Here is a 13,004-nt window from a genome sequence, read left to right as displayed (position 1 = left end):
TGACAGAAAGTAAAACAGCTCAGCAGTGACATTACTTTTTTACTTGAACTCTCTCGAAATCCAACAGAGCTGGCTGTTTCAAAGATGCACAAACTAAATAATCTTCAATTTACTTTGTAATACTAATGCCTGTTTTTTCGAAACGTGCTTGCTACCAATCTATTTGTGAATCTTACGCTGCAGAGAATGCTTGGATGATCGAGAATTCCTTCCTTCTCTAGTGAATCGAAAAGTATAGAAAATAAGTCCGTTATCAGAGGCAAAGCAGGTATCAAAGAGTAAGAATATCGTGCTGCACATCCATGGCGATTTTTGGAGGATCAGGAGCATTCGATACTTCGATGTTAATTTGATGTAAAACTGCAAATTTCACACGAAAAAGAGTTAATCATTTTGACAAATACTGAATGCTCCTCTCAGAAAAGTCATCAGCCTACACGGATTAGAATGACAGATAATGGACACTTTATGCGTAATAGGGTATAAAGTTTGATTAAGGAAAAAGAATGCATCTGATCGTTAAGTGGGGCAGGTGAAAATCACCAACGAAGTATTTGCACGGACCACAAAACAGGGCTGTAACAAAGCAGCGGACGGCTCCTATTGCACATCTCATTGTCGACATATCAAGAGGGGCGCCTATTTATCGTCGAACTTTGCAGCAAAGAAGCATTCTTCTGATTCTGGCCGAATACATTGGCCAGAGAAAAGGGCTTTGGGATCAATATCTAATTAGCTAGCTAGAAAGAGATTAGAGAAGAACTGAAGACGTACCTCTAGGTGGCATATTGTAAGTCTTGTATCTTGACATCATTTCTTGTAAAGGTTCGAGGATAACACAGAGCTACGAAAACAAAATTAAATGGTTTCAAGACAGTTCGTCTGGTTTAGATAGTCCAGAACTGATAAAAGCTATGCATCTATGCACATATGTTAAATCCCTTTCTTCTAGTTCCTAGAGATCAGGGAAAAGATATCATTATCTCTCTACACAGGTAAAATTGAATATGAAAAAACGACTATTGGTGCAAGCCGCTCAAGAATTAATTGCTGATTATCGCTTGCAGTTCATTTTTCCTTACTATCCAGACATTCTGCATATCAGTCATTACATTCGAATAACAACTGGATGTGAGATCTTATCTTAATGCCAATAACATAACATAAGTATATGCATTTGCTCAAAAGAAAAAATGCAGTTCCGGAAGCTCAGTTCTACATTCAGCTATTTGACCGATTGTAAACACTGTTTGCCTTGATTAATTACTGACTTTCGGAAAAGTTGTTATATTTCAAAACAATTGTTTTAATCATAAAAATACTTTTTCCAGAAGAATATCTCTCCAATAGCAACGGTATTAAATCAAGGGGAACTGCTTTCTCAGTAGCAAGAATGTTTTTGCCTTTTAATTTTTGATTTTCAGTTTCCATCAATGGTAACATGCTACCATTAATAATGTACACTCCAAGAATGAAAAAATGGAAAGAAGTATGGAGGATTGAGAAGAATTGTCTCTATATGTCTATCTCTGACATACTTTTCTGCCTCCATTTAATATTAAGAATCAGTGACAGATGGATTAGTTTTTTAAATGAGGACGGTGATAACGCCATAAGTAATTTGAGTTCCAAGGTAGAATGGTGCAATATCAAGTAGCAGAAGTTCAGAGACCTGTTCATTCTTCTCTGCAATGAGATCGGCAACTTGCATGCGACACCTTTTGCTACAGTTGGATCAGGGTTGATTTACTTATTCAGCTTTCTGTTAGTAAATGCCTTGCTCAACAGTCTTTTCAAGAACTTTGTATGCCATCTCTTTTGCCTGTTTATTTATTTACAAAACTCCAATTAACATGAGTTTCGGTTTGCAGCTGTTTGTCCATTGATGATAATCAGATGAAAAAATGAAGGGAAAAAACCCACAGGAAAGGCTAACGAACTTCCTGGCTAGAAAGGCAAGGCAGTTTTGGGTGTGTCATTGTCTGTCTATCTCTTACCATGCTAACCGAACTCTAGCCTTAACTTGTGTCTCAGCAGTATAAGGGAAAATTCAATGGGTCTCCAATTTCTAAACATGCCACAAGAAACCAAAGTGCTATTTATATTGGTAAAATAGTTCTTTCTGTTGATAATTTTCTGACAATATCTGTCTCTACTGATACAAAATTTTCGAATTCAACTTTATGCTACACTAACATTCACACTGAAGCTCGATCTCCAGGAGAAATGGCATTTCTTATATCATTTGATTATCAGAATTTGGTAGACTTTTTGGTAGCATTTTAACAAAGTACTTTGTAAAATGGTGGATTCTTGGATCAATATTATGAAATGACATGTCCGTATTTCTTAACTTAGCTGGGCCTCTTTTTGAAACTGAGACAACACCTACCCGTAAGTAGTTCATCGTGAAATTCGTAAGGCCTTGTCGCGTTATATTTTTCGTTATCTTCTCAAGGGCATCATCATCCGAGTTCAGGACACTGCGCGGCACCATTTCTTGGTGTTGCTTGATATCAAAGATCCAATGCCGAATTCTTAGAAGATTGTCAAAGTTGAACTCTACTGCAAAGTGACCTTCTGTGAAGACCTGAAAAGAATTAAAACATACAATTAGCGCAAAAAGTAAAAAAAGTACTAATCTGCCATCAGTTTTTTTAGATAAAAGTAAGATGTAGCTCTCCATGCAACTCTCACTCTTTAAGCTACATTTACATAGGTTTGAGTAGTTTACTACCACTTTAGAGCTACTTTTTCTGTTTTGGTGACTGAAACCTGTTCTAATACGTACAAATACATGAATTGATCTGAAAGAGGAGTTGAGATACATTACTAGCCTTCAAACAGGTGACAATATTTACAATGAGAAAATTAACGTTAACCAAATGCATGTGGATAAGTAGGAATGCTGGGTAGCTGTTGTCTTTGGGTGATTGGTGCAGGCATAAATTGCAGTGTCAGAGTTTCTAGCGTCTCCCGTTTGACCACCCAAGCTCGTAACACCCATTCTTGTGATGCCACGCAAAAATTGGAAATTTAGTCAATATAGTAATAAGACACATCAATCGGAAGCCTTTCCTTTGGGTTTTAAACCATTTAACAACTATTCGCAGAAAATGTCCAATTTAATTAAAAATTGCTGCTTTTTTGATTATGTCATATATACTTGGGGAGAAAGTCAAAGGTCAAGTCTGGAAATGTGAATATCCATTTTTCATTGAACAAGATGCACTATGTCGTCCTGGTTCTGTAGGAAATCACATGTTTGTAGCTATTACCCAGTCTAATGGGGCCAGCCCAGTCAGTAAATAAACGATATTGCCTTCTATTTCCAAAATGAACTGACCCTGCCCTACTTGATTACAGGATCGGTCAAATCGAAATTATGAAATTCAAGCGAAGATTCAAGCACCCGTTTCTACTGATGATTAGCATCTCCCGAAGGGGGTGAAATTTGGATAAACTTCAATCAGCTTTTATCTGCTTTGCAATACGGGCACGTTTAAATGTCTTACCGTCGCTTCAAGTTAGTGGCTGAGCTGCCTTTTAAGTCTTTGCTGCCGGGATTTTCATCATACTACACAATCGTTATAGAGTTCTCAATTGTGACGTCACAAAAGACTATTTTTAGAAATTTTGAATTTTGACCACATAACATGAAAGAACGCCACAGAATAGTCCAATGTATGCAAAATCAGTTAAATGTGTCAAAAATCGGGTGAGCTATGGCCAATAGAAGATTTGAAGTTTTGAAACTGTTACTGTTATTTCGGCTCAGTTCATAAAGGTATGAACTGGGACCAAATTACAGGCAGAGCCTGTGCTCGTCTGGTCATATCTCAGTCAATTCGTGATACCTTTAACTGATTTTGCAGATTTAGAGGTAATTCATGATGCTCTTTCAGGTTATGGGAAAAATTTCAAAATTTTAAAAATAGATTTTTGTGACGTCATCACTGGACAACTCTATTGAACTGGCGAGCTTAGAAGAAGGCAGCAACTCTGTTCAGCAAGTGCGAGACTAAATTTGAAGAGACCGAATGAACAAAACACATTATTGAGCAGAGCTTTTAAATCATATTCATTCCTCGAGGTTGACTATTTGTACACGGCTTCTATTGTTGAGATAACTAAAACAATTTTAATCACATTTGCTGTGAAGATTAAGTAGCCTCCGTTCCCGCAAACGAAAATCAATTACAAGAACAGTTATACTCCACATGTACAAAATTAAAAATTTTCTATTTGCATTTACACGTGGCTGGCATGTTTACTGCAGAATAAGATCGCAGATTTCCTTGTCTCGTCAAGATTAAAGTTAAATTTAGAGCGGCGAATGTCTTCTCCAAAGGATCACCTGACTTGTGATCGTATTCCTATCAAGCAGTATACTGTTTGAATTCAATACGGATCCTTCAAATGCATTTAGAAGATTTGCTGTAAATGAAATCAAGCAGTATGACAATCACATTCAAAATTAAAAAATATGAAACTAAAAATTATTTAATTTAACCTTAATCTACGTATAATCTATCAACTTTTTAAAAAAGTGAATGCTATGTTGCTGCACGGACCCTGCAAAATTTTGCAACGGTTTTTTATCCATAACCTCTGTAAATTTTACGGTTGCCGAGCTCATTGACTAATAAGAAAAATGGTGAACACAACGTTTCCTTTTGCCTAAATTTTTGCTTCTAAAAATTTACAAATGGACAACAATATACAAAGATGAAACTGTCTTTCATTGTGTACTGAGATAAAGCTTCTTAGCAGCTCAGTTAAAGTAAGAAAAGGATGATACGTGAGAAGACAAATTTGACGAGAAGCTTTGAAAACGAAATACTTCTCTTCTCTGCAAAATATAACTTCCGTCGAGGGCTAAATTTCATGATTTCATAGGGCTAGCAATTCTTGAGAACGATTGCCTTATCACTTCTTTTTCAAATGGTGCAGATCATACATAGATAAAATCGAATTTTCTTTCAATAATTCATTAGTTTTAATAATTTAAATTCATTGCGGAAATTATTATTTTTACACACAGTGCAACCTTACGTAATCATTAAGAGGGAGAGGACTCAGAGGAGCTGACAGCATATTCTTTGCTGGGCTTACTTGTGCAAATTCTTTGTCAAAGTGAGGTGGTACATTGAAAAATCTCGTGTTTTCACATTCTAAGTGCTAGAGTAACGATCTCTTGATCTCCGGAACCTCCGCCAATAACGTACAGAACACAAGTTCTACATTACGAAACTAGAAGAGGTCCTGAAGTTAAAGAAGATACCTAATTTGAAATCATAAGTATCAAGCCTAGGAGCGGCAGAAAACTAAAGAATTATACTTCTTTAACGATTAGAAATGTTTGAAATGACGATGTCGATGACGAAACAGACCTGTAAGAAGCCTTTGGAAGATATTTCTTAACTTTTTGACAATCAAAAATGCAGCATTGTAATATATTGGTAACATAATCAATTGATTTGATATATCATAGAAGTATACAAAGCCGTCATAATTCTTTCACGGAAGTTGAAGCTCGAATTCCGAACGGCGATAATTACAGCCCTGTGCTGGCGTTTAAACAAAAAGAATTCACGAGAAGCTCTGGAAAATCCCGAGTGGCTTTTCAGTCTTAGCTATCAAAATAAGCAGACATATGTCCAAAGGTCTCTTCAAGTTAACCATGGCTCAAATTTTCGATGCCACCTGGCACAAGAGAATGATAGATAGCAATAAGACAATTGCCTTACTTTCGTCATAACGGGACTTGAAAAATGCGTCACTGTCGTCATCTTTTCGCATTCCAAATTAACCGCTGACTCAGAAAATGACTCCTTGCATTGATCCAGTAGGTAATACACGCTTGAAACACCTCCTTCAAAGAGGCTTCTGAAGTACCTTGGTATCAATATGCGACCAATTGCTAAATAGAGCAAAATAGAAAATTACAAGGAAAATGTGGAGGTTATAGAAGAGAAAAGTTACTTTTATAAGCTGAAATGCATTCTTGGGGATCAAAAAGGTACTTTAAACTGGTTGAAAAAGTTTTGAAAATGTTTCCATGCACTACTTCTAGAAACCTTGGTAAAGGTTTCCTTGAGAATTGATTGGTACTTTTTAGCGACAGTTGATCTACTTCAACCCAAAGAGACAGGGAATAGTAGTGGGATTCTACTTTTTTCAAGTGTTCAATGAATGGGCCACCTTTTCACATGACCATGATCACTTGCTACGCTTACCTGCTTTGACCACACTCCAGAAAAATGAGCAGGTCACCTGAATATGTATACATATTGTGAAAGCAGAAAATCAAAACACTACACGAGCAAGATGACAGCTGAAGGCTTTCCTATCATATTCCAGAAATATTAACTAATAAAAGAAATATTAAGTAAAATGAGACACTCACAATACTTTTTTGGTACATCATCCAGCGAAAATTGAATTGTTAAAACGGCATTATCTTCAAAAAACTCGCTGATCAGATTGTCCCACCAAATGTTGTCACATTCCTATTCATAACAAAAGAATACATAATTAAAAAACCGAAGGATTGACATGATAATTTTTGAGCAAATAAAATAATGATATCCATGCTTGCTTGGATTGGAACTTTCAATAATGGATTTGTAATTTACTTTTGTTGCTTCCATATAACATTTGAAAGAAGCTGACTGTATTAATAATGATTGGCATCAACTAACCAACAAATGCTGTATGATGAAAAAACCTCAAGTAGAGAAATTATTATTATCATTTTTACTTTTATAAGGTTGAATCATGAATGAATATCACTAGGAGACAAGAGACTCTCATTCTTTTTGACTTTATGTTCTGATGTCCAGGGGATTCAGCGATGATGTCCACAAACTTGAGTTTTCTAAGGGACTTGTGATAAATGGGTATACAATAGCAGGAGTGCATGGTATTCAGGAATAGAACTAAGGGTTTCCAAAATCCTAATCTGAGGCCTTTTTGAGCTCCATTTGACTCGTGCAGAAAAATTAGTCTACAGAATTACCAGGACGTAAGTATTTCAAAACCCAATTCAATATGGCATCAACAAAACTGGTAGCTTTGCAAACTTATAACTTTACGAAGCATTCCCTTCATGTGAGAACATAACCATATTAAACCAGGAGACAAATTCTTTAAAATTCAATAAGGATTTCAAAATTGTTAAATTATAATATTAATGTAAAAAAGTTTGCAGTTTTAACAGGATGAGGAGCGAGTAGTTGTGATAAGACTTGCAAAAGTCTTCTTTCAAGTCAAACGATTTCAAAATTTTATAGATAGTGATGGACAATAGTGACAGCTTAGGAAACAACAAAAATGCAGTCCTTAGTCCCAAAATTTTTAGCCATGATATCCTCCAACTTAACTTGGGTGATTTTTTGGGTACAGTTAAGCCCAGATGACTTGGTAAGTGGCAACTAGCAATGTGCGAGTTAATGCAGTTAGGTATGTCAAAATAATGCAAAAAGATATTTTTAGTGAAATCAAATCAATGCTAGGGAAATGTGGATGGCATCTTTTTTCATCTAAAGTGATACAATCTCCTTACAAGACCATTTTTACTCATAAGTTACCTGAAGATTCCCACAAAATGTTTGATTAATTAAAAGTTATTTCGATTGTTGATTCAAAATTTTGAAAATGGAAGTGGAATATCCAAATTCACTGTCTTCAATAAAGTTGCTGTCTTACTTGTATGCTATTATACAATAGCTTAATCAAACAGCAACAACTGTTTTTGTATGATCCGCCATTAATCCTTTGCAAGTGTTGCAATACTTTTGTTTTTATAGTGTACCCAGAGGAAGCTTCCACCTAAACTCAATATACTCCAATGATTGAGCAAGTAATGCATTTAAATCTCAGGCCAGGTACCCTAGCTCTGAAATTTTGTATGTTCAGGCATCGCTTTAAAACTTAGAGAATCCTCGCTTGTGAAATAAATAATCAAACAACACGAAATGATGTTCAATAAACTAACCTCTGTCCTTTGTAGAAGTTTCTTATTAAACTCATAAATTTTATAATCTGGATGTGTATAATAGGGCATCTGTCTCCTATGAAGGCAAAAGAAAGGCATCACACCAGTTAAAAAAATACAGCTAGCTTAGTATAAACAAATGATTGAAAAACCAAGAAATTAAAAACATGGACTGGGAACACTAATTAATCTTTTGATATTTTGATAATTTGATTGATGATCAGACATAGCAAGTCATCGTGATCCATGATAATATTCTCCAGTGCATTTCCTGATAACCTGACATACCAGAATGACCAGGGAACTCCAAAGGGTACATGCCATGATTCATGGTCATGATTGATGGTACTATCGAGTAGGAAAAGCCAATAAGAACTGACAGAAAAAAATTTAGTCTGTTTACTTGACCTGATGCAATTTAACATCATTTGACTCTGATGCAATTTAATTTGAATCAAAATAAGAAGGGGAGAATACATAAACTTTTGTTTTTATTATCCTAAATTTGGAAAAAAAATTGAGAGCTTTTCATATTGTCTTCATCTTTCTACAAATGGGGTAAATGCTCTACCAAGAATCAAACATTTAAACATCTGGCCTTAAGATGCTTTGAAAACTGTGAGTCCAAAAGGTCTTCATTTAAATGTCTCAGTCCCACCATCCCTAAACTTTTTGCAAGATTCTGGATTTGAAAAGTGAGTTGTAAAAACCTGACCTAGCTATTCAAAGTACTGTAATAATAAGAATGTAGCTGCTTTCTCTCAACCATTTGCTACAGGTTTCTTCCAAAAGTAGTAGTTGCAAATGAACAGGACATTCCTGAAAGATACCTGCTTGTCTCCACTTTTTTACTTGTTAGTGGATATTTAAGTTTTTTGTACCAAAATAAGGTCAATTCAGGTCTTGAATCAGATAACAACTGTACCATTCTTCCAATGTGAACTAGAATGGTTAAAATTTGTGCACAAAAGGAAGTAGGGAATGGACTTAAATGAGCTTACAAGGAATTGAATGACAACAAAAAGGTGAGAAAATCTGTATTGAGAAAAATGTGGTAAAAAAATGGGATGAAGATAAACCAGAAAATTTAATAACCAAAACTCTGATACTACAAATTCAATTGCATAGCATACCAAAAAGTACTTCTCTTTGGCATTCAACAGAGTAGAAAACATCAGATGATGAAAAATAGTATGTATACAAAAACCAATATTTATTTTTATCTCGATAGGGTGTGAGAGGAAGAATGGCATGCCAAAATTGATGAAAATTTTTCTTTCTGAAATATAGAAAGGTCTAAATCCAGACTGAAATATACCGTGGAATACCAAATTCCATTATATTAATAAATGGCATTGCTAGCTAACAGGGAGCGACATGGGTTAGCAAGGTAGCAAAGAAAAAAAAACTCTCATACCCCTGAGTAGACACAGCAGTTGGCATTGCTCCACCTTGCATACTACAAATTTCAAGCCCTTTAGTATCACTTTTTAACAGGATCCCATTCCCTAGAAGAAAGACAAATGGGGATTGAAGAAAAATTTCGATTACATAGCCAAAATTTTGTCAAAAAAGTTATTCTAAACACAGTTAAATTCACACTTTATGGTTGTGTTGACTTAATAATATTGAGAATGAGTATAAAATCTAAAAATCAAATACTTTGGAAACCTTAACTTGTGGAACATGTTGAATTTTTTCCTTGTTAGATTTCATACAGCAAATGAAAAAAGGATCCAAATTCATCATAGGATTTAGTGCTAAAACTGAGCTACATGTTACATACCCAAGCAACTACAATTTCAAAAAAATGATTTGAGAAAATTACAGAGCTAAATACAGTTCATTCCTGATTACCAAAACAGCTGCTAACAGGGACCACAATAAACCAAATGTTTGGTAATATGAATTTCAGGAAAAATTTTCTTATCAAAAAACTTTTGAGTAACCTTGATATTTTGCACCTTAATTCAGCTATTCTTTTTCCAATGCCACGAGTTAAACCATTCAAAATGAAATTTAAAGCAATCTGGTCTTTGTTTAAATTAATTGAGGGTTCACTATAGTACCTTTACAAGATTCTGTCTAGATCAAAATACATGTTTTGCTTTAATGCTGACCTCTGTATCATTGAATAGTACATAGTTATTTAGAATAGTACATAGAAATAATTTCTTGTGGCAAAAATTTAAAAATTTTTTGATATTTTACAAAAATGTACATGGGAACTTTCATAATTTTAGTAGAAAGAAATAACACTTAAAAATTGTATTGAACATGGTCGTAAATCTAAAAGAAATGAATATCAACAATATCATTTCAATGAATTGAACAGAATGGTGTAACAACAAATGTTAAGAGTCCCAATACTCAAAAGTTATGATGCAACTGTCCTAAAATAATTTCACTATCTATAACCCATGAAGTGCAACTAACTCAAAATTGTCTTCAACTTCAAATGTTTCCATTGATTGTGAGTCAAAAAACTGAGTCCTCCAACTTAAGTAACATTTGAAAAAATAGATAAAAAAATTATGAAAAGCCAATATATGGATCAGTGTAGCCCACAGAGAACTTCAATTACTTTGGTATAGAGAGTAATTGAGACGAGCTGGGGGTTTTATTTTTTTATAGTGAAAGAGAGCCAGAAATAAAAACAAATATTGGTTTATAAAAAAACAATGTTCATATTAAAAAGTACATTTAGGAAAAACCTCTTGATACACTTCAGTCTCTTGTTTTTTAAGATCTGAGGTTTGGAGTGAAATCCCTCTTTTAAGAAGGAAATTTTTTATCATTTTCAAAGCATTTAGACAACCTAGCAATTCTCTATTATGTTTGAAAAGTTTATTGATAAAAATCTTTCATTTTAAAATTTTTTCGGCAGGATAAATGTCTTCTTGCTCTATTTCATCAAAAGTTTATCTCATCAGAAATTTTGGCAACTGATCTAAACACATAAAACACAACTGATAGGCCACAGGTTCCTTGCAGCTTTAAAGAAAAATAAAGTATCATACTTCTTTCTAAGTAATGAAAAAAAGGAAAATGGCAAAAATTACTGGAACCCACAAAATTTGTCTTGAAAACAAAGTTGATCAACTTAGCTACAAAGGTAGTGGTATCCAAACAAATTAAAAAGCAGGTAATGCTTGATGATACCACATAAGAAAAAGACTAGATTGCTATTAAGGAAAATTATGAATCTTTCTTACAGGTGTTGATGACAAATTTCTTCTCACTAAAGGAATAAGTGATGGCTTAGCTCTACGGAGACCAGTTGCTTGTCAAACAATTTTCTAATCAAATTTTTGCTATTTCTAATGTTTACAATACAAAACTAATTTCTAGCTCATATTTACTGGGTATATTTACACATCCAGTTAACTTAGAATCCGCCTAGACAAAACATTTGAAAATCAGGCTCTCAACTTAATTCAAATGGCTGGTAAGATATTCCTTCCTCCTCTCCAATTTTAGTTCATTGGGACAATTTTAACAAACCTTAATTCCGTAAGACAAAATGGAAATAAAGTAGGTAAAAGGATTTCTGGGCAAGGGTTATTAAGTGGAGAGATCGACTGGAAACATTTCGCAAAAATGTGGTATAAACTATTAGCGTACTTTTGAAAAATCGATCGATTCCAAAGCTTGAAATACATAGATACAGATTGTGAAATAAAGCCTGATTTTGGAAGCTTGGCTTGAAAAAAAAACATAAATATATGATAACTGTTTGCTATACTTTTCCTTTACAGCACACATGCTGTTGAAATTCTGAATATTAATCGCTAAAGTTATGTTTAGCCTTTCATCGTTACCTGTTGGAACATATCTATAAAGGGGCATCAACCAGGCTGACATTAAAAAACCATCTCTGCTGTTAAGTGACAGAAGCACGATAGCAAACAAACCACAGAGACACCACAACATGAAGTGGTTACAACTATACTGGGACCGGTGTACTCGAAGGAAGTTGGAAAACCAAACTTGCAGTTTGATAATTAAAGTGAGTACGAAAAACTTTCCTTACCTTTTTTCTGGTAATGACTTTGAAAATTGACAGTCCGCCTCTAAAAAGTCGTCTTTTCAGTGTTATCAGAAGGTGAAAAGCAGATAAACAAAGGGTTGGAATGGAATCAATTAGTCCTCGATTTCATGTCGCCTCCTTTCAAGTTTGTCGAAAGACGTTTTCTTCTTCTCGTCTCGCGAACGACTTCGACAAAACAACTTTGAAAAAGAGTAAAATTGGGTGACCACTGATTTTCTTGTACAGGCTTCTTTGCTGAATGAAAAGTTAGCATATTTTTCTACTTACACCAAGATTTTTCTGAAGGCATGAAAGGAAATCAGTGAACTTTCGTCGACTCGGTGAACCTAGACTTCAAATTTTGGGAGGGGGGCTATATGTATCTCCTTTTATCAACAATTTTCTATGCGGTTTCAAGTCTTTTATGAATGAAAGCGGTTACATTACACAGGGACAAGGGGTGCCGTCCTAAAAAGTTAGAAAGGGGGCTGTGTTGTAGGCAAATTCAAGCGACCACACCCATGACAACACCGTTAAAGACTTTCCGTTGGGTATAGAAATCATTCAGTGTGCAGTGGGTCATGGCACCACCAAGCAATTTATGGTATGTGTTATGGAAACGGTTTGAAGGGCAAATGACTTAAAAACAATAATCAAGAGTTTTGGATTCACTAAAATTTATTCAGCATTATAGAAGGTATTTACAGATAATACTTAGATTGAATCTGGGTGGCTAAGAATCAATTTTAGTGAGGTGGAATGACCCACCATGGTTAGGTCCGATGCGAAAGAAAATTTTTGAAATCATACCTTCCAGAAAGGTTAAAAGAACATCTTCCAGACCAAGTTTAAGAAAATACTATATCGTTCTGGATATTTGACGTTTGTCAGAAGAACAGAGTTTATTGTTTCTTGGGAGAAATTGGGGAGGGGAAGAGTACATAACTCTTAAACTCTAGTGACAGACGTTGGGGG

At 34.8% G+C, this 13,004-nt stretch overlaps 1 protein-coding gene across 1 annotated transcript in view; it reads right to left on the bottom strand.

Annotated features, from left to right (window-relative positions):
• Positions 1–12,162, bottom strand: part of LOC135696489 (LIM domain-binding protein 1) — a 28,236-nt gene extending 16,074 nt beyond the window's left edge. Inside the window, exons 1-7 of the mRNA XM_065215887.2 lie at positions 12,033–12,162; positions 9,417–9,507; positions 8,000–8,075; positions 6,410–6,512; positions 5,751–5,923; positions 2,393–2,590; positions 775–844 (exon numbers count right to left, since the gene is read on the bottom strand). Of these exons, the coding sequence (XP_065071959.1) occupies positions 775–844; positions 2,393–2,590; positions 5,751–5,923; positions 6,410–6,512; positions 8,000–8,075; positions 9,417–9,457 (661 nt within the window). The 5' untranslated portion in view covers positions 9,458–9,507; positions 12,033–12,162. The remainder of the gene's footprint in view (positions 1–774; positions 845–2,392; positions 2,591–5,750; positions 5,924–6,409; positions 6,513–7,999; positions 8,076–9,416; positions 9,508–12,032) is intronic.
• Between the last annotated feature and the right edge of the window lie 842 nt (positions 12,163–13,004).

The sequence above is a fragment of the Rhopilema esculentum genome, chromosome 14 (assembly GCF_057945365.1).
Source record: "Rhopilema esculentum isolate cy_ngs chromosome 14, ASM5794536v1, whole genome shotgun sequence".
Classification (NCBI taxonomy): Eukaryota; Metazoa; Cnidaria; class Scyphozoa; order Rhizostomeae; family Rhizostomatidae; genus Rhopilema; species Rhopilema esculentum.
The sequence above is the reverse complement of the archived record's forward strand: the minus strand, read 5'-3'. Positions and strand labels throughout refer to the sequence as shown.